The sequence below is a fragment of the Rhincodon typus genome, chromosome 12, assembly GCF_021869965.1.
Source record: "Rhincodon typus isolate 14 chromosome 12, sRhiTyp1.1, whole genome shotgun sequence".
NCBI lineage: Eukaryota > Metazoa > Chordata > Chondrichthyes > Orectolobiformes > Rhincodontidae > Rhincodon > Rhincodon typus.
Genome location: NC_063343.1, coordinates 39,747,437 through 39,771,213, shown reverse-complemented (window position 1 = coordinate 39,771,213; position 23,777 = coordinate 39,747,437). Strand labels below are relative to the sequence as shown.

General features: G+C 40.2%; 1 protein-coding gene across 2 annotated transcripts in view; it reads left to right on the top strand.

Annotated features, from left to right (window-relative positions):
• LOC109929127 (SPARC (osteonectin), cwcv and kazal like domains proteoglycan 1) overlaps nucleotides 1-23,777 on the top strand; it is a 468,013-nt gene that overhangs the window by 282,929 nt on the left and 161,307 nt on the right. For both annotated transcript variants that reach the window (XM_048603880.1, XM_048603879.1), the window contains exon 4: nucleotides 23,388-23,502. In XM_048603880.1, the coding sequence (XP_048459837.1) occupies nucleotides 23,388-23,502 (115 nt within the window). The remainder of the gene's footprint in view (nucleotides 1-23,387; nucleotides 23,503-23,777) is intronic.

Below are 23,777 nucleotides of genomic sequence, written 5' to 3'. Positions count from 1 at the left end.
TGACATTCTCCAAGATTAGAAAGGATACACAGCTTTTCAAAATCACAATGGACTCTTCCATATCCTCCCTGGCGAACTGATCCTTGGCTCCAAACCAGTAACTTTCTTTGTGATATATTTTTAGGATAGACACATAAATAAATACCTTTGTAGGAAAGTCAAACCACAGTAAGTTTATTCTGGCTTGTGCATATAAATACACAAATGACCACAAGAAGGTCCTATTTCACATCACCTCCAGTTATCCCCACCTCCCCCAAAGAAATCTGCTTCACTAATCCCTTTCTGTGAGGGAAATCTGCCATCCTTGTCTGGTGTGGCCTATATGTAAATCCTGACCCCCAGCAATGTGATTGTATAACTGCCCTTTGAAATGGCCTACAAGCCACTCAATTCAAGGACAATGTGAAATAGGCACTAGTGCTGATCTGGCCCATGATGGCCACATTATATGAAAGAATCAAGAAAGTTAAAGATCAAGATAAGTGCAGAAAGTAATATTGATACAGTCTCGGATGCATTGAAAAGGAAATGTGGAGGGGTCCTCATGGGAGCCAGAAAAAAGCGAGTGCACTGTAGAAAGTGTCATAAATGAGAACCATACTGGTTTCCAAAGGTAACACAGTGTGGAGCTGGAGGAACAAAGCAGGCCAGGCAGCATCAGAGGAGCAGGAAAGCTGACGTTTTGGGTCAGGACCTTCTTATCTCAGACTCCAGCATCGGCAGTTCTTACTATCTCTGGTTTCCATAGAGATGTGTTTACATTTGAGGAGTTGAGAATAGATCAAGCTCACCAGGTTGAGCAAGGTGATGGTGTTCATGGACTGGCTGAACTGTTGCTTGAAGAAGGAAGAGGTCTTCAGGTTATCCTGGTAATGGATGGTGGCACAAAAAAAGCAACTGCACTTATATAGCCATTTTTGCAAACGTAGCATAGTACTTTAGAACCAATGAAAATGCTGTCATTATTGTAACAAAAATTAACAAGCAATAAGGAGATAAATAATCAAACAGTCTGTTGAGAATTACTTAGCCTTTCTTTGCATAGGACCATGGGAAATTGTGTGTTCAGCTGACATCTGACTCAAAGGTCGGATCTCTGATAGTGCAGCACTTCCTCAGCAATGCACCAGTGGGCATCATCCTGCATTATGTGCCTAAATGTTGGAATGGAGATCGAATGTACAACTTCTTGATTCTCTAGTGTGATTGCTCCCAAGGCTGATACTACTGCACCACCATATAGCGTGACTGTACCTCCATAGTACAAAGAGTCGGTCAGAAAACTGGTGTTCATTTAAGTCTCTTAGGGTATCAGAAAAATCACTTAAGAAATAGATGAAAAGAGTAAGACAAGTGTAGCTGGGGAGCTGGTGGGCAGTGAAATAGTATCCCTTTGAGAAGAATTTAATTGCAGTTGACAGATGCAATTGAAATGATTGGTCTATTGGCAAAGAATTGGCATCCAATTAGTGGCCCTAGGTGCTGCCAGGAGGAGGAGGCTTACTCTCGAGGGCAATGTTCCAAAGCAGAGTGCATTTCCCTGCCTTGCACAATACAGGAGAGCAAAGGACCAGCATTCTCAAGGTGCTGGTAACACTGAGCAAAAAGGTACTCAACCCCAGATTCACTTTGTGTGAATAATCCTTATTGCCCAGCAATTTAACTTCAGCAATAACAGCTCTTAATAGTTGCATGCATTGCACCCAAGAGCTGTGCACTATTGTGTGCTAGTTTGCTTTTCCCAAACTGTGAATTGAAATTTGTCTCTGGTCCTTCCCAGCCAATTAACAAGTTCTTCCTGGAGTTTAACAGACAGATAATTGGAGGCAAGCTGATTGCCAGTTCTCCCTCACCAGCAGCCCCCACCCTTGCTTTGACAACAGCAGCACATTCTGAGGTGTCACAAGACTGACACACCATCTGAGAGCATTATTTTCCAAAACACCCACAGCTGCCATAACCCTCACTGCCCACTGAAAATCAAGCCATCTGATATATACAATGGGGATAGCTTGGCACGTTTGAGACGTATATAAAGCCCTGTTTACTGTTGATGATTAATAGACTTTGTACTGCTAAGATTATCTAATGCATGCATGGATGTTGTTATAAAATAGAAGAAAAAGGCTAGAATACTTTACAGAATCACCAAATCAATAAAAGAAACATGGGTTGAAGAGAAAAGTTTTATTGATCTTAAAGGAGTATAGGATGATGGAGAAACAGTGAGGTTAGAAAAATAAATTTTGGAACATGAAGGCTAATATTGTATAAGAGTGCAAAGGTCTCAAAGGGTTAATACTGAAGAGTGCCTTAAGTACCACCCAATATGATGGTGTCAATATGTATCTGGAGGGAGAGCAGCTGACAATTGCAGAAGAATAAGACCTAAAATTGAGGTCCTCCTCATAATATCTGTGGCAATGTCTATCACATTAATGTAACGTGCAACTAGTTGCTAACATGAAATAAACTACCTCTTGTTCGGTACGAGTCAGTCAAGTAAGTGTTTTTCTCTACCACACTGGACCAAGCACACTATGTTGATCGTTATACATAGAGATGGGGAGCACTGTGGTGCTGGAGGTGGACAATTTTTCAGAGGGTTCAAAGTCAGATTTCATTTTGCTAGAGGGAAGGAATAAAAATGCTGCAATGATATTACTTGGTGTAATCTGTAGAGCACCAGCTTGCAGAAATGATATAGAGGAACAAATCCCTGCAAGGCATTTACAGAGATGTAAACATTGTAAAGTAGTTATGTTTTTGGACTGTGGTAACTTGTATATCGACTAGGATAAAGGTAGTGTCAGGGGTAGCGAGGGACTAGTAGTGTTCAGAAGAATTTCCTATAGAAGTAAGTGTCCATTCCAGGTGTTTGCATCCTTGCATCTGTCTTTATCTGCAAGGCATAATGGCACCCAGACCATGGTCACAGAGGAGGAAACTCAGTCATTAGAAAGGTTTAAGCCTTATAAGGAGGTGGTTTTGGATGCGTTATTGAGTAATTAAATGCTTGACAAGGCTCTAGAGCCAAATGAGATGAATTCAAGAATATAAAAGGAACTGAGAGTGGAAATTGCAGAGGAGCTAGCAATTATCTTTCACTCTTCCCTGGATTCTGGGGCTGGTGCCAGAGAAACTGGGGAATTACAAACATTACTGCCTTGTTCACAAAAAGGTTGTAAAGATTACAACAATTGCAGACCAGACAGTTCAACTTCAGTGGTGGAGAAACTGTTAGAAACAATTATTTAGGATAGAATTAATAGTCAAATGGAAAAATGTAGATTGATTCAAAACAATTGGCATGGATTTGTTAAGGAAAAATCATGTCTAACTAGCTGGAATTAATTTAAGAGAGAACAGAGAGGGTTAATGAGGGGGAAGGCCATTGATTTGGTACACATGGACTTCCAAAAGACATTTGATACAGTGCTACACAACAGACTTGCAGACAAAGCTCATGGAAGAAAAGGGACAGTCACAATATGGTTACAAAATTAGCTGCAGGATAAGAAAGAGCACTAGGTAATGGGTATTTTGGAGTTCCCCAGGGATCAATTTTGAGACCCTTGTTTTTCCTGATATATGTGAATGGTCTAGATCTTGGTGCGCAGAGGACAATTTCAAAGTTTGTCGATGACACAAAACTGTAAACTTTGAGGAGATATTGTAAAATTTCAAAAAGACATTGCCACATTGGTGGATTGGATGGGTAGATGATAGATTAAGTTCAGTGCAGAGATGGATCAGGTAGTGCACTTTGGTACAAGGAGCAGAAAGAGACAGTATAAAATATAGGCTCTTGTTCTAAAGCATGTGCAGAAACAGGAAGTATATATGGGTAAATGTATGCATAGGTCATTTATATGTGGCAGGACTGGCAGAGAGAGCTTTTCTAAAGTATTCTAGGCTTCATATGTTGAGGCATAGTGCTCAAGAGTAAGGAGGTTATGGTGAACTTATAAAAGGCACTAGTTCGATCTCAGCTGGAGTACTGTGTACAGTTCTGGGCACCACACTTTGGGGAGGCTATAAACGCATTGGAAGCAGAGTTTACAAGAATCATTCTAGGGTTGAGACACTTCAGTTATGAGGATATATTGGAGAAGTTAGGACTGTTTCCTGGGAGAACAGAAGGCTGACAGGAAATTTTCTAGACATTTTTTCAAATCATGTGAGGTTCTGGACAGAGTGGATAGGGAAACACTACTCCCATTCGTAAATGGATGAAGAACCAGAGGGCACAGTTTTAAAGCATTTTGCAAAAGGAGCCAATAAAAGGTAAAAAAAACTTGATGCACACATGTCGTTAGGGTCTGGAATGCACTGCCGAGTGGAGCCACGTACATTTGAGGCAGTCAGAAAGGCAAAGGATGATTATTTAAACAGAAACAATGTGCAGGGTTATGGAGAAAAGGCAGGAGATTTGCAATATATTAAAATACTCACAGAGAGACAGTGCAGATGTGATGGGGCAAATGCCCTCCTTTGGCATGGTAACAACATTGGGATGCTGTCAGATGGCACTCCAAGATGGAGATATCTTCTCCACGTAGGAAATGGCCTCAGCAGCTGGACCACTATTGTGGATTGCATGCCCCACTGCATGGTAGCCTGCAGCTACGACTTAACTATGATAGGAGAAAAGGTCAAGAATCAAATCTGGAATGCTGATCTGCCACTGGGAGGCTGCCTCTAGGCATTTGCAAGCTTTTTACTCATGTCCCTGTGTACTGGGAGGCCACATGATAAATTGCAGTCAGAATTGATCTGAAAAATACCCATTAATAGACCTCTTTTTGCAAGATCAATTGTCTAATTACCATTTGAATGGTGGATCGCTGGACACCCAATGTCCCTCACCCCCTTTGCTACCTCCAGGCAAACAGCAAAATGGGGAATGGAGTGAGGGTAGTAGTCTGCCAGCAGGTAATGTGAATGTACATCCCCTGCCCTCTGACCTTTGTCCCTGCCTCCTATAGGCCCTAAAACTCCAGCCAAAAAGTCTTGTAACCCATTTACTATTATACCACAAATATTTTGGGTTAATTAAATACTTCAAATCTAACTCAATGTTACAATAACTCAATGTCCTTTGCTGACAGTTGGCTGATTTGGGAGAAAGAGCACAAGCTGTGAAACGTGTGGATGAGAAGAATATTGTAGGTTTTGTTTGCTGCCATAGCAACAAACTGCTACTTAAGATAAATGGATGTGGGTCAGAGCTCCAAATTGCTTAACATTAACAAAAGATTTTGACTAATTCTCTTGCGGATCATTTATCATCATCACAATTAATCCTTTGGAAGATTGGTATCTTGCATATTGTTTCCCACAGCTTGTCACTAAGTGGGATAAAAAATGTCGACACCATGGCCTATCGAAGTGAATGTGTCAGCTTGAAAAGCTAATACTTTTGTTTGTTGATTTACAACGAATGGTATCAACAATGTAGGCAGGAATTTATCAGAATGGGCAATTGTCCATTGGAAAGGAATTGAAGTAACCCTTTATGAGAAATCTTTCATTTGACATCTTCTCCAACTGTATGTGATAGATTGCAGTTTTGAGCAATGCCAGTCAAATTCAGACTTCAAATCTCAAAATTCAGAAGCACCTGAATTATGTAACAAAACATGGTGTTCTCAGGCATTTGGAGTTGTTTGATTGTGCAACTAACTCCTTTATGATAAATAACATGTAATTACATACACAAGATGTTGTTCACAGTTTTGAAAATCCTTATTAATTTGAAGTAGAATAAAATCCAGAGGACAGCATGAAATGATCATAATTATGAAGATTTTTAGTTTACTTGACATTTTGGTACTCAATCTTGACTGAAGAATTGGTTGTGTGAATTATTGTTTAATATTAGTAACTGGAGCCTATGTTGGATAGTAGTTTGACAAAAATCAATCAACTATGAGTCATATTTCAGTTGAAACATTAACTCTTTCTCTCACCACAGATACTGCCATACCCACAAAGTTTTTCCAGCATTTTTTGTTTTATTTCAAAGTTCCAGGATCCACAGTATTTTGCTTTTATTTGCATGTGAAAATTATCAACTCTAGATTCTTCTCTTAGATGAGGTTCTATTTTCATATCCCTTGCCCCCTCACTGCAGATTTTCATGTGGAACTAATTTGAGAAAGATGTAAATAAATGGAAATTCACATTTCTAATACCTGCTCAATTCCATAAACCACTAGGTAAACTTCAAAAACGAAATTGCTGGTGAAACTCAGCAGGTCAGGCAAGGTCTGTGGAGATAAATCAAAGTTAATGTTTTGAGTCCGGTAACACTTCATCAGGACTAAATTGTTGCAGTTTATTGTTCTTATGCATCCTGCTGTACCAAATAACTTCTAAAATATACGTGCATGTAGTACTTGACATTCACACTACCATAAACTGCCCCAAAAAACTGTTCAAATGAGATAACTCAATGCAATCAGTACACCTGGATTTTCTCCCGCGGTTCGACATGACCAGCATATAGACTTTTCGCTTCAATGTTTATCCAATTCTCCTGAAAGTTAGTATTGAATTTAAATCTACCACCCTTTCAGGCATTGTATTCTAGACCATAACAATTCACTGAGGAAAATTATTTTTCCTAATGTTGTTTCCAGTTCTTGGCAAATCACTTTAAATTGATGTCATTTAGTTGTAGTGACATTTTAATTTGCCACTGCAAAATACAAACATTGATACTCTTGGATTCAACATTCACAAAAGACATATTTTTAACAAATTAAGACTAAAACAAATACAACTGGTGTGAGCACAAGACCAGTTAATGATTTCCTTTTGTTTGAGGGTCATATATGATTGAATTTCATCAAAAATCAAAATATCATCCTAATAAAGAAACTACTATTTTCTAGTTATTATTCTTAGTGGCTTTGCAATTGTTAAATTAACCATTAATGGCATAGGATAAATAGTGCAAAAAATTGAACATTTGATGGTATATACTCATTAATATCATTACTATGGTGTGTGAATTTATTGCTACATTCAGTCACCCTAATCTTAGAATGATAGAATCTTTTGGAACTTGTGAGAAGCTTCTGCATTGGTTTAAGAATTGACTGCATGCCCACAAGAGAAAAGGTTGTCATCAATGGCTGTGGATCTATTACATGATTGATTATTGATGGTATCCTCCAGGGATTAGTGTTACAGCCTTTGCTTTTTACAGTTAATATACAAGATGAAAATGTTCAGTAAAGTGATTTGCAGTTTTGTAGATACAGTAGATAACAGCATGTAAATTGACCCAGCATATAAATCAATCACATACGTCAGCACCAAAATTCACATTTAGGCCTATGTTCACTGTTTAAGTTGAACCACCATTTTCTAGTTAGTTGATGCATGCTTAGGGCTATACTCTCATTAGACTTGACTTCATTTTTTCAACAAATAGAAATGGTTGTCTTAAGTCAGCGCACGGGATGAAATAGACAATATCAGACAACAGACTGTGCATGGTGACCAAAGAACAGAAATTGGTCCTCCTGCACTAATACTGGCTCCTCACATTTTATCCTGTCGGTGTTGATCCCTGTTTGTGGAATGATTTTGTAAAGTTTGGAAGCTGAATTTATAAGCTGTAATCTGCAGTATTTTGGGGAATATATGCTGCAAGTGGGTTACATAGCTGCATTGAAAAGTTCCACTTCTCTAACTAGTTAACTGTCATAATAATAGAATCTATAGAATTAACAATATTTGTGTACTCATGAACTGGTAAACAGCAAATCATGTATCATTCAATTTAATAATGTTTAATACAATAATGCAATGTTTGTGATGAATTAGTTGTATTTTTGGTGTTTGTAGAATTTTTAAATTAATTTACTCATATCCCATATTCATTATTAGTGGCTACTACACTATGTATTAAATAGTTTGATACTGTTGATCTATTAGTACTTATATTACAGAGCTGCTGAGCTCTGATCACCTTAGTAATTTAAGATGTTGCTTCCAATGCCTCCTTTAGTATAGGAAACTGTATGTTACATAGATCTCTTTGCTTCTACAGTTTCATAATGAGTGTGCAATGCTTAAGTACTTTTCACTCTAAAGTCTAAAGTGTGAGGCCACCAATACAATATACTATGAGGCAGAGTCTGTATGTTCATAGAGTATAAGACATGACCCATCCTTAAATGAGCATGCACTACCTTGTAGGACACATAGAAGTGTACACTCATGAATGATGACATAGTTGCACAATGAGTGTGGGGGTAAGTGAGTGGAGGCAAGAGCTGGTTATAAGGCTTAGACATTAACTTTGGCCTCAGTGATCTCCTCAATAAAGCACTAAGCTTTGGCAGCACTCATAAAAATGAGGGTTGAAGGATGCCTGAAATCTGTTGCTGTCCAGGAAAATTCTCAAGGTTGAGCAATACCTCACTAATATAACTTCTGTCCTTTTGGGATTTATGAAGAAGCTGCTTAACTCTTAACCAAGGCATAGTCACTTAACCAAGTCCTATAACTGAAATTACTGTTGATCAGACATGCATTGATTAAAAGTGCCTATATTTACAGATCTGTGAGTGTATTTACAATGAAGTGTCACCTATTATATCTGTGTGCCTTCACAGTGTTTTTATTTGCCTCGTCCACCAACTATGTCTAAGTACAGTCCCAGGTTCTGCCGTTTGCCTGGAGGGAGTCTGATCTCTAGTGGAATCTGTTGACCTGGAAGATTTGGGTGGATGACCCCAGGGTGTTTGTAGCCAGAGGATACAGACATGCTGACAATATCCTACCAGAGGCAGGATTACTGTCCTTGACTGTAACTTCCATAGGATTAGAGATTGCAGGCAGGATGGAGGTGGTAGGTCCTAGCATCTCTGGGATATCCTGAGAGGAAATTTGTGGGATGCCTGCTCAGGTTCATTCTCTATCTGGTGCCGATAGGTACCACCCTGTCTCCCTGAGAGGAAGGAACACCTGGACTGTTAAGGTCCATCATACTCTTCTCGCCTTGCTGTTGATTCTGAAGTGATGGAGTGCTGGTCTATGTGAATCTTTGGCAGACACTGAGCTTTCCAAGGTGGTTATCAAGCTGTCCGTGGAGAAATCCAGATGCACGCACAGACTGGAGCCAAACTCCTGAACCTCCAGTCCAGTTTCTGGGGGTCTATAACAAACCTGCCTGCTGCTCCTGAGACTGTCTGTGTACTTGTACAAAGTCATCAATGACCAACAGGGGCCTGGTATCCAGGCCAGTGACCTGGAGTAACTCTTACTGGACAGGTTGTGCCATCAAATGTGGTCATCAGAATGTGTTCCTGAACCTAATCTAGAAAGAAGACACACTGAGGCTGTCTGTTCTGCTCCAGGGTGCAGGAGAAAGCCTTGTCAGTGCATCCTCAGAGGGATCTGTGGATTCTTCCTCAGAGCTAGAGGAAGCGATGATGGATAATGATTAGTCTCCTTGGGGCGGACGTTATGCGAGTACCAATGAGACCTGTGGAAGAGTTGCCCATATTTGTGCAATAGAGTTAGAAGCTTGGGCATTTTAAGAATACGATCAGAATGGAGGGAATGAGAGAGCAGTTCAGTGCAGCATAATGAAGCTTACTTGGTTGACTCAACAAGGAAGTCTTGACATCCCCACATGAGCGATCATGGTCCTCTGCTGCCATATCAAGAATCTTCCCCTCACAGAGGATGTGATTGTTGCCTGTTACCCATCTATTCCCTCTCGGTCCTGTTGCGAGGCACTTTCTCCTACAAAAGGAGAGATTGAGTGAGCTGAAAGTGACTGGAAGAGTTGCTCACAATGATGCAGGAACAGGTAAGGCAGCAAGGTGTTCCCAGCTAATAAGTGGGGAGCGCAGAGAGCAGGAAGCATTAGTAATAGAGGAGGATGAGGTGAGTGAGAGTTTTCCTTGCTCGCTAATAATGGTACAGTGTAAGGGCTAGTTCCTGCCTTACAGCATTTCAACTGGGGTGCAGCTGGGGTTAAAGTATAGCACCTGTGGCATGAACACAGAGATTCACAGTAACGCTGAGCACTTCTGCCCCTGCTCCTGCATGATTACATAAGAAGGAAGCCCTAGAGGCCAAATACAAGCTGACAAACAGCCAGTAACATTCACATTACACAAATGCCAGACAATACCATCTCCAATAAGAGACTATCTAACCACCACCCCTTGACATTCAATGGTATTACCATCACTTAATCCCCCACTAACAACATCCTTGGGATTACCATTGATCAGAAACTCAACCGGACTCACCACATAAAGACAGTGGCTACAAGAGCAAGTCAGAAGCTAGGAATACTGTGGCGAGAAACTCATCTCTGACTCCCCAAAGCCTGTCTGCCATCTGCAAGGCACGAGTCAGAAGTGTGATGGAATACTCCCCACTTGCCTGGATGAGTGCAGCCCCAGCGACACTCAAGAAACTTGTCACCATTCATGACAAAGCAGCCCGCTTGATTGGCACTACATCCACAAGCATTCACTCCCTCCAGCTCAGTAGCAGCTGTGTGTACTATCTATAAGATGCATTGCAGAAATTCACCCAAGATCCTTAGACAGCACCTTCAAAACTCACAACCACTTTCATCTAGAAAAACAAGGACAGCAGACACATGGGAACACCGTCACCTGCAAATTCCCCTCCAAGTGACTCACCATTCTACTTGGGAATATATTGCCACCGTTCCTTCACTGTCACTGGGTCAAAATCTGAGAATTCCCTCCCTAATAGCATTCTGGGTCAACCTACAGTACATGGATTGGAGTGGTTCAAGAAGTTAACTCACCACCTTCTCAAGGACAACTAAGCAATGGACAATAAATGCTGGCCAGCCAACAATGCCCACATCCCACGCCACACAAGAGAATAAAAAAATTTAGATAAGCAACAGAAGATCGCATTAGAAAAGCCACTATGGGTCACAGAGGGAAACAGTCCATGGAACTCCCTGAAAATAACAAAACCAAAAAGAGGGGAAATTCAGCGCAAATTTTCAGCACAAGAGGAAGTTAATACAATAGTGAGAAAGGATGTTAGCTCTGACAATGTGCAGTCTGTATGGGTAGAGTTGAGAAATACCAAGGGGCAAAAAACTTTAGTGGGTGTCATATGTAGACCCCCAAACTGCAGGGGTGATGTTGGGAATAGCATTAAACAGGAAATTAGAGATGCATGTGATAAGGGAATAGCGATGATCATGGGTGATTTTTAATCTGCACATAGATTGGGCAAATCAAATTAGCCACAATGCTGTAGAGGAGGAATTCTTGACCAATATGTGGAGGAACCAACTAGAGAGCAGGCCATCTTAGACTGGGTTCTGTGTAATGAGAAGGGAATAATTGGATGTCTAGCTGTGTGAAACCCCTTCAGGATGAGCGACCATAACATGATAGAATTTTTTATTAAGATGGAAAGCGAGGTTGTTGATTCGGAGACTAAGGTGCTGAACTTTAATAAAGGAAACTATGAAGTGTGAATTGGCCTTGACAGATTGGGGAGAGTTACTTGAAGGGATGACAGTGGATAGGCAGTGGCAAACATTCAAGGAACATATGGGGGAACTGCAATAACTGTTTATTCCTGTCTGGCACAAAAGCAAAATAGGTAAGAGGGCTAATCTATGGCTTAGAAAGGAAACTAGAGATAGTATCCGATCCAAGGAAGCATACAGGTTGGCCAAGAAAAATATTATGTCTGAGAATTGGGAACAGTTTAGAATTTAGCAAAGAAGGACCAAGGGATTGATTAACAAGGGGAAAATACAGCATGAAAGTAAGCTTGCAGGGAATGTATAGACTGACACAAAGAGTTTCTATAGGTACTTGAAGAGATCGAGATTGGTGAAGACAAATGTAGGTTCCCTACAGCCAGAAAGATGGGAATGTATAATGCGGAACAATTGAGCAACTGAGCAACTGAATGCAAGGTCAGAAATCACATGACACAAAGTTATAGCCCAACTGGTTTATTTGAAAACACAAGCTTTTGGAGCCTCACTCCTTCTTCAGGTGTTAGTGAGATTGTATCAGACACAGAATTTATAAGTAAAAGATCAGAACGTCACACCACTGATGAGGATGTATTAAACAAATCTAAGATGCTGTTAAATCTCTAATCAGTTAGAAGGTCTTTTTGGCTTGTCCGCCATCTACAAGGCACAAGTCAGAAGCATGATGGAATACTCCCCACTTGCCTGGATAAGTGCAGCCCCAACAACACTCAAGAAGTTTGACGCCATCCCGGAAAAAGCAGCCCGCTTGATTGACACCACATCCACAAGCATTCACTCCCTCCACCACCGATGCTCAGTAGCAGCAGTGTGTACTATCTACAAGATGCACTGCAGAAATTCACCAAAGATCCTCAGACAGCACCTTCCAAACCCAGGACCACTTCCACCTAGAAGGACAAAGGCATCAGACATATAGGAACACCACCACCTCCAAGTTCCCCTCCAAGTCACTCACCATCCTGACTTGGAAATATATCACCATTCCTTCACTCATACTGGGTCAAAATCCTGGAATTCCTTCCCTAATAGCATTGTGGGTCAACCCACAGCAGGAGGACTGCAGCAGTTCAAGAAGGCAGCTCACCACCACCTTCTCGAGGGCAACAAGCGATGGGCAAGAAATGCTGCCCAGCCAGCGACGCCCATATCCCACAAATGAATAGAAAAAAATATGTAAATCCCTGAATACCTTTCAAGTCACTGCCCTGAGAGACCAAATGGTTTTATCAGTGTAAAGAAGTGGTGACATTTTAGGTCAGACAATGTATGTTAGATGTGAGGCCTTGTTTAGAATCTGTTTGTGTTTTGTTTTGGAGTCAAATTGGTTTTATTTCTAAAGTAGGAATATTTTAAACGCCACATTGACTGCCTGTTCATAAATTGTGTGCTTTTTCAACAAAATAGAATGTATCTGCAAATACAAATTCACCCCATAGATTTTTGTGTGTGTGTGTGTGTGTGTGTGTGTGTGTCCGTCTGTCTGTCTATCTATGTGTGCATGAGGGAGAGAGTGTGTGTGTGTTTGTGAGGGAGAGTGAGAGACAGACACATACACTCTCTCTCTCCACCTCCCCCACTCACACACCCTCTCTCACTCTCTATTGGGTAAATCTGTATTTGCAGATACATTCTATTTTGTTCAAAAAGCACACAATTTATAGACAGGCTGTCAATGTGGCATTTTATAATTTCTTACTTTAGAAATAAAACCAGTCTGACTTCAAACCAAAACACTAACAGATACTAAACAAGGCCTCACATCTAATATGCATTGTCTGACTTAAAATGTCATCTCTTCTTTACACTGATAACACCTTTAGTTCTCTCAGAGCAGTGACTTGAAAGGAATTCGGGATTTACATATACTTATCAATCAATTAAAATCTTCCGACTGATTAAGGATTTAACAGCATCTTAGGTTTGTTTAATATATCTTCATCAGTGGTGTGACCCTTTGATCTTTTAATTACCAATCCTGCCTCTGATACCACCTCACTAATACCTGAAGAAGGAGCGAGGCTCCGAAAGCTTGTGATTTTAAATAAACCTGTTGGACTGTAACCTGGTGTCGTGTGATTTCTCACCTTGTCCACCCCAGTCCAACACCGGCTCCTCCACATCACAACTGAATACATACTTTTGTTCAGTCTTCACAAAAGAGGACACAAATCAGATACCAGAAATGTTGGAGAATGCAAGAGTTAGTGAGAGGGAAGAATTGAGGGAGGTCAATATTAGTAGAGTAATGGTACTGGAAAAGTTGATGGGATTGAAGGTGGATAAATCCCCAGGGGCTGATAATCTACTTCCCAGAGTACTTCAGGAAGTGGCTGTAGAAATAATGGAAGCATTGGTAGTCATCTTCCAGGATTCTATAGACCCTGGAACAGTTCCTGCAGATTGGAGGTTGGCTAATGTCACTCTAATATTCAAAAGGGGAAGTAGAGAAAAAACAGGGAATTATAGATCAGTAAGCCTAACATCGGTAGTGGGGAAAATTCTCAAATCTGTTTTCAAGGACTTTATAGTGGAGCATTTAGAAAGCAGTGGCAGGATCAGACAGTCAGCATGGATTTATAAAGGGGAAATCATGCTTGACAAATCTGTTGGAATTCTGTGAAGATGTAGCTGGGACACCAGCTATTCACAATATATATTAATGATTTGGATGAGGGAACAAAATGTAACATCTCGAAATTAGCAGATGATAGCAAATTGGATGGGAGGGTGAACTGTGATGAGGATGCAGGGATCCTTCAGCATGGTCTCGACAGGTTGGGGGAGTGGGCAAATCAATGGCAGATACAGTATAATTTGGATAAATGTGAGGTTATTCACTTTGGAAGCAAAAACAAGAAGGCAGATTACTACCTGAATGGCTGTAAATTGGGAGAGGGGAGTGTGCAGCGGGACCTGGGTGACCTTGTGCACCATCACTGAAGGTAAGCATGCAGGTGCAGCAGGTGGTAAAGAAGGCAAATGGTATGTTGGCCTTCATTGTGAGAGGTTTCGAGTACAGGAGCAGGGATGTGTTGTTGGAGTTATACAGGGCCTTGGTGAAGTCACACCTAGAATACTGTGTGCAGTTTTGATCTCCTTTTCTGAGGAAGGATGCTATTGCTCTTGAGGGAGTGCAGCAAAAGTTTACCAGGTTGATTCTGGGGACTGTGGGACTTACGTATGAGGGGTGATTAACAAGGTTAAGATTGTTTTTGCTGAAGTTCAGACAAATGAGGGGGAATCTCATAGAGACTTATAAAATTCTAACAGGACGAGATAACATAGATACAGGGAGGATGTTCCCGATGGTGGGTGTGTCCAGAACTGGGGGTCACAGTCTGAGGATTCGAGTTAGACAATTTGAGGTTGGTTGGCTCGCCGAGCTGGTTTGTTGTTCCGCAGACATTTGGTTACCGTGCTTGGTAACATCCTCAGTGCAGCCTCTGATGAAGTGTTGTACTACCCTACATCAGGAACACGTCAGAACTCACCACAAGACTTCTACGACCGCTGGGCATCAGAGTGGCACACAAGCCCACGTCAACCCTACAACAAGTGCTCACCCGAACTAAAGACCCACTCCCCGCCATGGACAGGACCAATGTCATCTACAAGATCCCCTGTAGAGACTGTGAGAAACACTACATCAGACAAACAGAAAGGAAACTAACAACAAGAGTACATGAACACCAACTGGCTACAAAAAGACACGACCAATACTCACTCATCTCAATCCACATGGACAAGGAGAACCACGACTTCGACTGGGACAACACCAAGATTCTGGGACAGGCTAGGCAGCGACAAGCACGAGAATTCCTGGAAGCATGGCACTCCACGAAGCAGGCTATTAATAAACACATTGAACTCGACCCCATATACATTCCACTACGGAGGAAACCCGGAAGTGAGGCAATCCATCGCAATGGACCCCAGAGTTTAAAAACCAGGCGGGAAAACACACCGACGCTTCATCAGAGGCTGCACTGAAGATGTTACCAAGCACGGTAACGAAACGTCTGTGGAACAACAAACCAGCTCGGCAAGCCAACCAACCTCAACACCCACAACCCGAGCTATAGACAATTTAGAAAGGAGATGAGGAGATATTTCTTCACCCAAACAGTGGTGAGTCTGTGGAATTCATTACCACAGGAAGTAGTTGATGACAAAACATTGAACGTATTCAAGAGGCGACTAGATAGAGCACTTGAGGTGAATGGGATCAAAGGTTACGGGGAGAAAGCAGAATAATTGATTGATTTTGATTTATTGATTTCTTGATTCATTTATTTATTGTCAAGTGTAACATAATACAGTGAAAAGCTTTGTTTATAAGTGGTACAGGCAGATCAGAGTAAGCAAAGGATGTACAGATCAAAAAGACTTAGACAGTAGCATACAGGTTACATTGCATAGGGCATGCCCTGGGCGGGGTGGGGGGCGGAGGAGCGGGTGATGAACAATAGCAAGATCAGCATTATTTGAGACTAGAGAGTCCATTCATCAGTCTGATAATGGCCAGAAAGAAGCTGTTTGTGAACCATCTGGTGCGTGTGTTCAGGCTTCTGGATCTTCTGCCTGACGGAAGAGGTTGTATGAGATCATTACCGGGGTGTAATGGGTCTTTGACGATGTTGGCAGCCTTTCTGTGGCAGCAAGCTGTGTAAATAGAGTCCATGGATGAAAGGCTGGCTTCCGTAATGTTCTGCGCTGTGCACACCACCTTCTGTAGTTTCTTACGGTCCTGGGCAGAGCAGTTGCCATACCAAGCCATTATGCACCGGACAATATGCTTTCAATGGTACATCTGCAGAAGTTGGTGAGGAACCTTATGGACATGCCAAATTTCCTGAGCTGCCTGAGGAAGAAGAAATGTTGTTGTGCCTTCTTGACTATCGCATCGACATGGGAAGTTCAGGACAGGTTGTTGGTTATTGTCACTCCGAGCAACTTAATGCTCTACACCCTATCAAACTCAGTTCCGTTGATGTAGATGGGGGCGTGTTCTCCTCCTTTCTTTCTGAAGCCAATGATCAGTTCTTTAGTTTTGTGAATGTTGAGAAAAAGCTTGTTTTCATTGTTCCAAGCCTTCTACCGCCCTTCTCTAGTTTGACTCGTCATTGTTAGATATCCATCCCACTATGGTGGTGTCATCATTGAACTTGCAGATGGCGTTCGTTTGGAATTTGGCAACACTGTTGTAGGTGTACGGGGAGTGCAGTGGGGGGCTGAGGACACATCCTTGGGGGGCTCCAGTGTTGAGTGCTATTGTGAAGGAGGTTCAGTTAACTATCTTCACTGGTTGAAGCCTATGTGTAAGAAAGCTGAGGATCTAGTTGTAAAGGGTGGAGCAGAGACCAAGGTCACGGAGGTTTCAGATCAGTCTGGAGGGGATAATCATTTTGAAGGCGGAGTTGTAGTTAATGAGCAGGAGTCTGACGTAGGTGTCTTTGTTGTCCATGAGTTCCAGGGATGAGTGCAGGTTTAGGGATATGGCATTCTCTGTGGACCTGTGATGTCGGTAGGCAAACTGTAGGGGATCGAGGCAGGCTGGGAGACTGGAGTTGATGTGGACCATGACCAGCCTCTCAAACCACTTCATGATTATTGAGGTCAGAACCACTGGGTGGTAATCATTAAAGCACGTTGCATATGTTTTCTTAGGTACTGGGTTGACGGTGGTCTTCTTGAATCAGGTGGGAACTTCGGTTTGTAGGAGGGAGAGGTTGAAGGTGTCGGTTGAAGATGTAGGCTGTTGAATTGGAAGATCAGCCAAGTTCGTGATGAAGGGTGGAGTAGGCTCAAAGGGCCAAATGGCCTCCTCCTGCTGCTATCTTCTATGTTTCTATAGTTTCTGATTCACTGTTAACCTTAGAAGTGAATTTCATAGCCTTTAAACTCTTTTTGATAAAACATAACATGTCATTTGTTCTAAATCTCTTAAATTTAATCTTATATCAATGGCTCCTCATTCTTGACCACTCCACTACTGGAAATATTTTGTTTGTACTACCCTTTCCATGCTTTCATATTTGTAATCACTTCTGTTAAATCGTCCTGTATTTCTACAAAGATCCAATTCTTCAAGTATTTATTTTCTTTGTCCTCTACTGTATCCTTCCTAGAATATGAATCATATTACAGCTCACAGTCTTCTAACTAACTTAATTTTTATAGAAATTCAGGATTATCGCTTGGCTTCTGCATTCCATATCTCTTGAGATAAAATCTACAATTCTAGTGTTTTTCAAATGGCTTTATCAACCTGTAGTGCTGCTTTAGTGTTGTGTGAACCTCTACCCCAAATTCCCTCTTCTCTGCCACGTCACCAAGCCTACTTAAATTCAGAATACCATTATTACTGCAGAGCCTCACAATTACTGACATTCAGTTCCATCTACCTCTTTTTGATAAATCCTCGTCTGAACATTATCCTAAAGAAATATCTTCTTCTCCCACAGCATTATCTATATATCCTATTTTGCTGTCATCTGTAAATCATATGCATGCATCAACCGAAAGTAAAGATTCCAACATTTCCATTTTTTTAAAAATTACATCTTCATTTGAAATTGCAAGATACCAATATTAATCAATTAAATAATGTAGAAGGTAGAATTGGAAGCAGTTGGAATCAATCGAGTATCTTGGAAGACAAGTAAGAAGGTCTAGGTTCAGGCCCCACCTGCCTCAGATGTGGTTTCTAACAGATCTAACCAGGTTGGGTTAAAATAAAAAGCTTGGAAGACAAAAAGTGTTTAGTACCTTCTCTGAGCAGGTTGATTAGAAAATATCTAAAACCTGTCAAACTAGTCAAACATTATTTTCTTCCATTTTTGGCTGCTGCAAAGTATGAGGGCAAATATTTTACAGGGTAATTTGTTTTTGTCTTCAAGGTAGTATATATAAGCTATTACTGTGTGAAAACTTGAATGTTCCTCAGTTAAATTACTAGGTTTTGTTGAAGTATTGGTTTCTGTGCAGATTTATTGTCTTCAAAACTAGTTACACCCAATTCTTTGAGATCACAGGATGTGAATCTTTTTAATTTTGGTTAAATTATAGCTTTCAACTAGAAAAAGCACTAGATTGAGTGTCAACTCAAAATATTTGTTGGAGATAAAACCAATTCCTGCAGACTCTATTTCCCTCATTACACCATTGCAAAAATGAATTTCTTTCCTTCGACATTCAGTAATTTCTAAATACATCCTTGCTTCATGAACATAGCTATGAGATACTTCCATTATTTCTTGATTTATACCTTGTCCTATGGTAAGGTAACTCTTTGGGGGCCTATAGACAACTTCCACCCATAACTTCTTTCCCATACTATTATATTTTTCCATCCAAACTGATTCCAAATCACAATCTAACGTACCTATATCTCTATTCACCGCCACATTGATACTTTGTTAACAATGCTCCCCCACCTCATTTTCCTTTCTGCCTATTCTTCTGGAATGCCAAGTACCTTTGAATATTGAGTTGCCAGAACTGGTCACCCTGAAACCACATGTGCATAATAATTACCAAGTCATATGCATTTGTTGTTATTTGTGCTGTCAACTCATCTGCCTTGATACAAATGCTCTATTTATTCAAATAAAATGCATTACAATTTGACTTCTTACCATCATTAATCACTCTGCCTCTAATTTCTTCTGAACTCTTCCAGTTATGTTTTCTACCCCTCCTATTGTTTGCCCCTTCATTACCATACATCTCTGCTCATTTATTTCTTTTTGATCTTTTCATCTTACCTTCAATTGTACCGTCCCCCCTACTAATTAGATTAAAGTCCTGTCTAACGCCTGCCAGCATCCAAATCTCTGATGTCTGATTTTAAAAGCTGAAAGCAATGTAGAAGTATCATATTCTCAGCCAATGTCATGAACATCAGAGAGCAATTAGACTTTCAAATGCAGTTAGTTTATATGAATGTGAATCTTTTTTACCCTTTATTTGTGTAATAATTATAGCACAAGATGAAAGCTTACCATTAATGTAGTAACTTGCAATTCTATACTGCGTCAAAGATTAGGCTTTACACTAAATTAATCTGTACCAGAAAGATATGATTTTCTACTGGTTTATCTTTGTAAGTAAGACTTGGAATTGTGGCTAAATTGGAATTTAAAACATCTAAAAGAAATTGGTTTGTAATCACATTTTTGGAGCATCGAGTTTTTCATTTTGTCCTAAGTATGGAAATGCAAAAACACAAATTAACTGAACACATCAATTTAAATTTCCAAAGCAATTTCCACTTAAAACCCTGAATAACGTTTTCAGACTCTTTTGTCCACTTCAATTATTTCAACTGGATTGAGTACCCAGTGCAATTTGTATTTTTTTTCCACAGTATTTCAAAGTAGAAATTGAGAATTTGATGTACATTTCTTGCAAAATTATTTTTTGCTAAACTTATCAACTATATGCGGTGTGCAGGAAATGATGAAATGTGGAATACCTGTTCAGTTTTCTGCAGGCGTTGTAGCCTCTATTGTCTTATAAATGATTCAATCTATTGTGGAAAATTTCAGATGCAGAGAGCATGTTGTTTAAGTAGCCTCTTTCTGCAGTCTGGCATGTTATATGACAGCAAACCCCACAATACTTCAAAGCAGACTTCGCTGGAAAGAAAAGTAGAGAGAAATGTGAAATGGACTGCTGACTCATTGACCTGTTTCACATTAGTGCACAAAGCTAAGATCCACCCCATAGAGTGTAAACAGGCTTCACTACACAGCGTTTTTACATTTTAAATAGCATAATATAGGCACTGCTACCATATCAATTGAACTTAAATTAGTTGCCAAGAAAATCAAACTTGTAATTCCACAAGAAGATCAGTGTTAAAAATCATTGTGGGCAATGTCCCTATCATGTTCAATTATATTTTTTTTGTGTGTGTGTCATCACCCCATCTCAGTAAATGTATAAGATTATGAAACAAAATGCTTTGCTACTACTTTTGTTGAAATTGAGAGGTAAGTGAAAAGCAAATGATTCCTAGCTTGAAAATATAATAGTGACATTTCTGCTGGTTGGTTTGCTGTGCACATTATTCACCTCTGGTTTCTGTTTTTCATGACCTTTGTGGACCATTCACCTTTGCTTGGAGCTGTATTAAAGCCTTTGACAGAGTTTGGTAATGTGTACGGGATCTAAACATCACTTTCATGTACTCTACTGGTAAATCTGTGTACATGCTGGTGACTAATTGAATTTCCTCTTAAACCACGCTAGTTTGACTATAAGAATTGGATTATCTGCAGATTCATTTTATTTTTGCACAGTAATTCCTTGTTATCCTGAATTCTACATCACCTTATCCCACTGCTTCTTATACATCATTGAATCATGTCCATTCCACTGAAGTCAATTTAGTGAGGCTTCAGTGCCCTCTTTCCCTGGACAGATAAACCTGGCCTCTAACCACCTCGCTTTATTTGTTTAGACCTGCCAGCCTGGTCCCACCAATACCCTAGACTTGCATTCAATCCGGCCTTTATTAGCTCCACTTCTGGACACTCCTGTATTCACCTCGTACAACTGGAACTACAGAGCTTCAAGCCCTCTGATTGGCCAGCAGCTACACTGGGACTTCCTCCCTTGGTTGGGCTGGGGTAAGTCTCACCCTTGGCCAAAATAAGACCCTGCTCACTGTTAAATGGAGCAGCAACTGGTACCCTGTCTACTCTTCAGGAGGTCAGAACAGGAATCGCCCATATGAAAAATCCCATCATTGTTTTCTCTCTCACTCTTCCTCACTCACTTTTTTTTATTTCTCTCTTTCTGTTTTATTATGGTTAGTGCTCCTCAGAATTCTACATTTTTTTCATTTCTCCTAAACTGGAACTAACATTATTCCTCCTTTCCATTTCCAGAGTTGGTTGACATGGGGAGTCCATCTTCTATGCTGAAGAATTACACTCTTCCACCATTAATAGTTTCTTATCCTTTAGTGTTTCCGTTCTCTTATGCTGAGATGTTCATCATGTTGAGGTGTTCATTATTTTACTTTTATCATTTTTTTTTGGTTTGGAGCTATGAACTGTGAGTTAAGAGCTAAAGGTGGTGTTTGGATTGTGAGAACACCTTGTTTCAAAAAAATACAGAACAGGCAAATATTTGTTTATGAGGCCAGGCCTTAAAGTTAAACACATTTTTGTTTCTTGTTTAAAGTGCTCTGTGGACATTTCGATTCCAGTGTAACATTATATTTAAACAGATGACAGATGTTTGAATATTAATTGGGACAAAGTAAGGATTTTGGTGCTAATCAATCTAATAAATAAAACTTTTGAAAAAAAAGCAGAGAAACCAACATTTGAACTGGTTTTAAACTGTGTTTTGATCAGAAGAATTGTGAATGCGAAAGCTACAGGATCGAAGTTTGATTGCTCCCTGGTTATCCTCCCATTATAAACTTATTGAAAGTTCAGAGAATAGGATCTCAGTTATAAGGATTCAGTGAATACCTTCTAAGCCTACTGGAGGCTCTTTACATTGACTGGTACCTTCAGAAACCAAACAAGATACAACCCCATGTGCCTGTGTTACTGCAGATCCTGAAAACTGCTTAAGTGTACTGACCGGTTACAGTTCATTTATTTTCTCTTTTGATTTATCCCCTAATTCTATTTGTGAATGAGGGCTAGAATCAAAGAAGATTCTGCTTAAATCGTAGACATTAATTAGATTACCTTGTTGTTTAACTTTGCTCTGCTATATTGTATTATTAATAAATGGTCAATTCTTGTTTTAAGTTATAAGCTTGATGTCTGGTATCGGTTATTCACAAAGTCTGGTAATAGTTATTTTAAATGTCTGGTTAGGAACCATTGGGACAATTTTGTGGACCATTGAGTATTTTAATTTTGCTGTGTTGTGAATACAGGAACAAGGAGGCTGTTTTGATTTGCCTGTCTGTATCCGTGTTGGAACATCTTTTGAATCCAAAAGTTAGAATAATGTGGCCATTTCTTCCTAGTCTTAGATTTTTTAAAAAATTACTATATATGGGCATTGCTGGCTAGGCCAGCATTTATTGCCCATCCCTAAATGCCCAGAGGGCAGTTAAGAGTCGAACACATTGCTGTAGATCTGGAGTCACATGTAGACCAGACCATGTAAGGACACCAGTTTCCTTCCCTGAAAAACATGAGTGAACCAGATTTTTCCTCACATTTGACAATGGTTTTGTAGTCATCATTACAGTTTATCTGGTTCTGGATATGTCACCATACAGAAATCCTTAGCAATACAAATGTCTTCTATCCTGTGAGTATGCCTGAACCAACTGATTTGCTTCTATTTGATGAGTGCCAACATAATTAGGAGCTTTGCCTTTGAGATTCAGCTGCATTTGTGATTTTGTCCTTCCTTGAAATACCCGAAAGTGTGCTGCAAATAGAAGTGAAAGTTTGTGAGCTTCCCTTTTCTGGAGAGCCAAAAAGTTACTGTTTCAATGACCTGCATAAGGTGCAGAGAACATAATCTCATGTTTCTGAATCTTGGTCCTAAGAGAAAACTTGATTTTATTCCATGAAAATTTCATGTGTTGTCTGTAAAAAATACTGTTTTCCCTACGTGTTTATCAAATTCTGCATCGAGAGACAGATTGCCTGTCAGCATGAACCCTGAGGTTGCAGAATTTTCTCACCACTTCCAAAGGTGTTATTTGGTTTATCAGGGGCTGAGATGTCACACCATGTTCCAAGGAGGGGGTTTTATCAAGGGGTTAAACTGCCTCTAACAAAGAATTGTATGTTAAAATCGCTGAATGATTGCATATAACTTTAATTGTTATTTCCTTTTCTTTTCTTAGCCCTGGATCCAACAAAAGACCCATGCCTGAAGGTGAAATGCAGTCAACACAAAGTCTGTGTAACCCATGACTACCAAACAGCACTTTGCGTTAATCGCAAACAGCTAATGCACAGGTAGGAAAAGATTTCTAACAGCTTGCATTTACAGGATGCACACTTAACATTGGAAATACACCTGCCAAGTTGTTCGTAGATGAGATAATTAAAACTGAACACTCAGTAGGAAGAATAATGGAATGGATTTAAATACCAAAACCAAAAAATAAGCCGTTAGTGGAATCAAATTGGTGCTATGTCTCTTCTTCCTGGAACCCTTATTGTGCCTTTTGGTCTGTATTACTACTGAAAAGAGAGAGATGCCAGATAGACATAACACAGTGTGGAGCTGG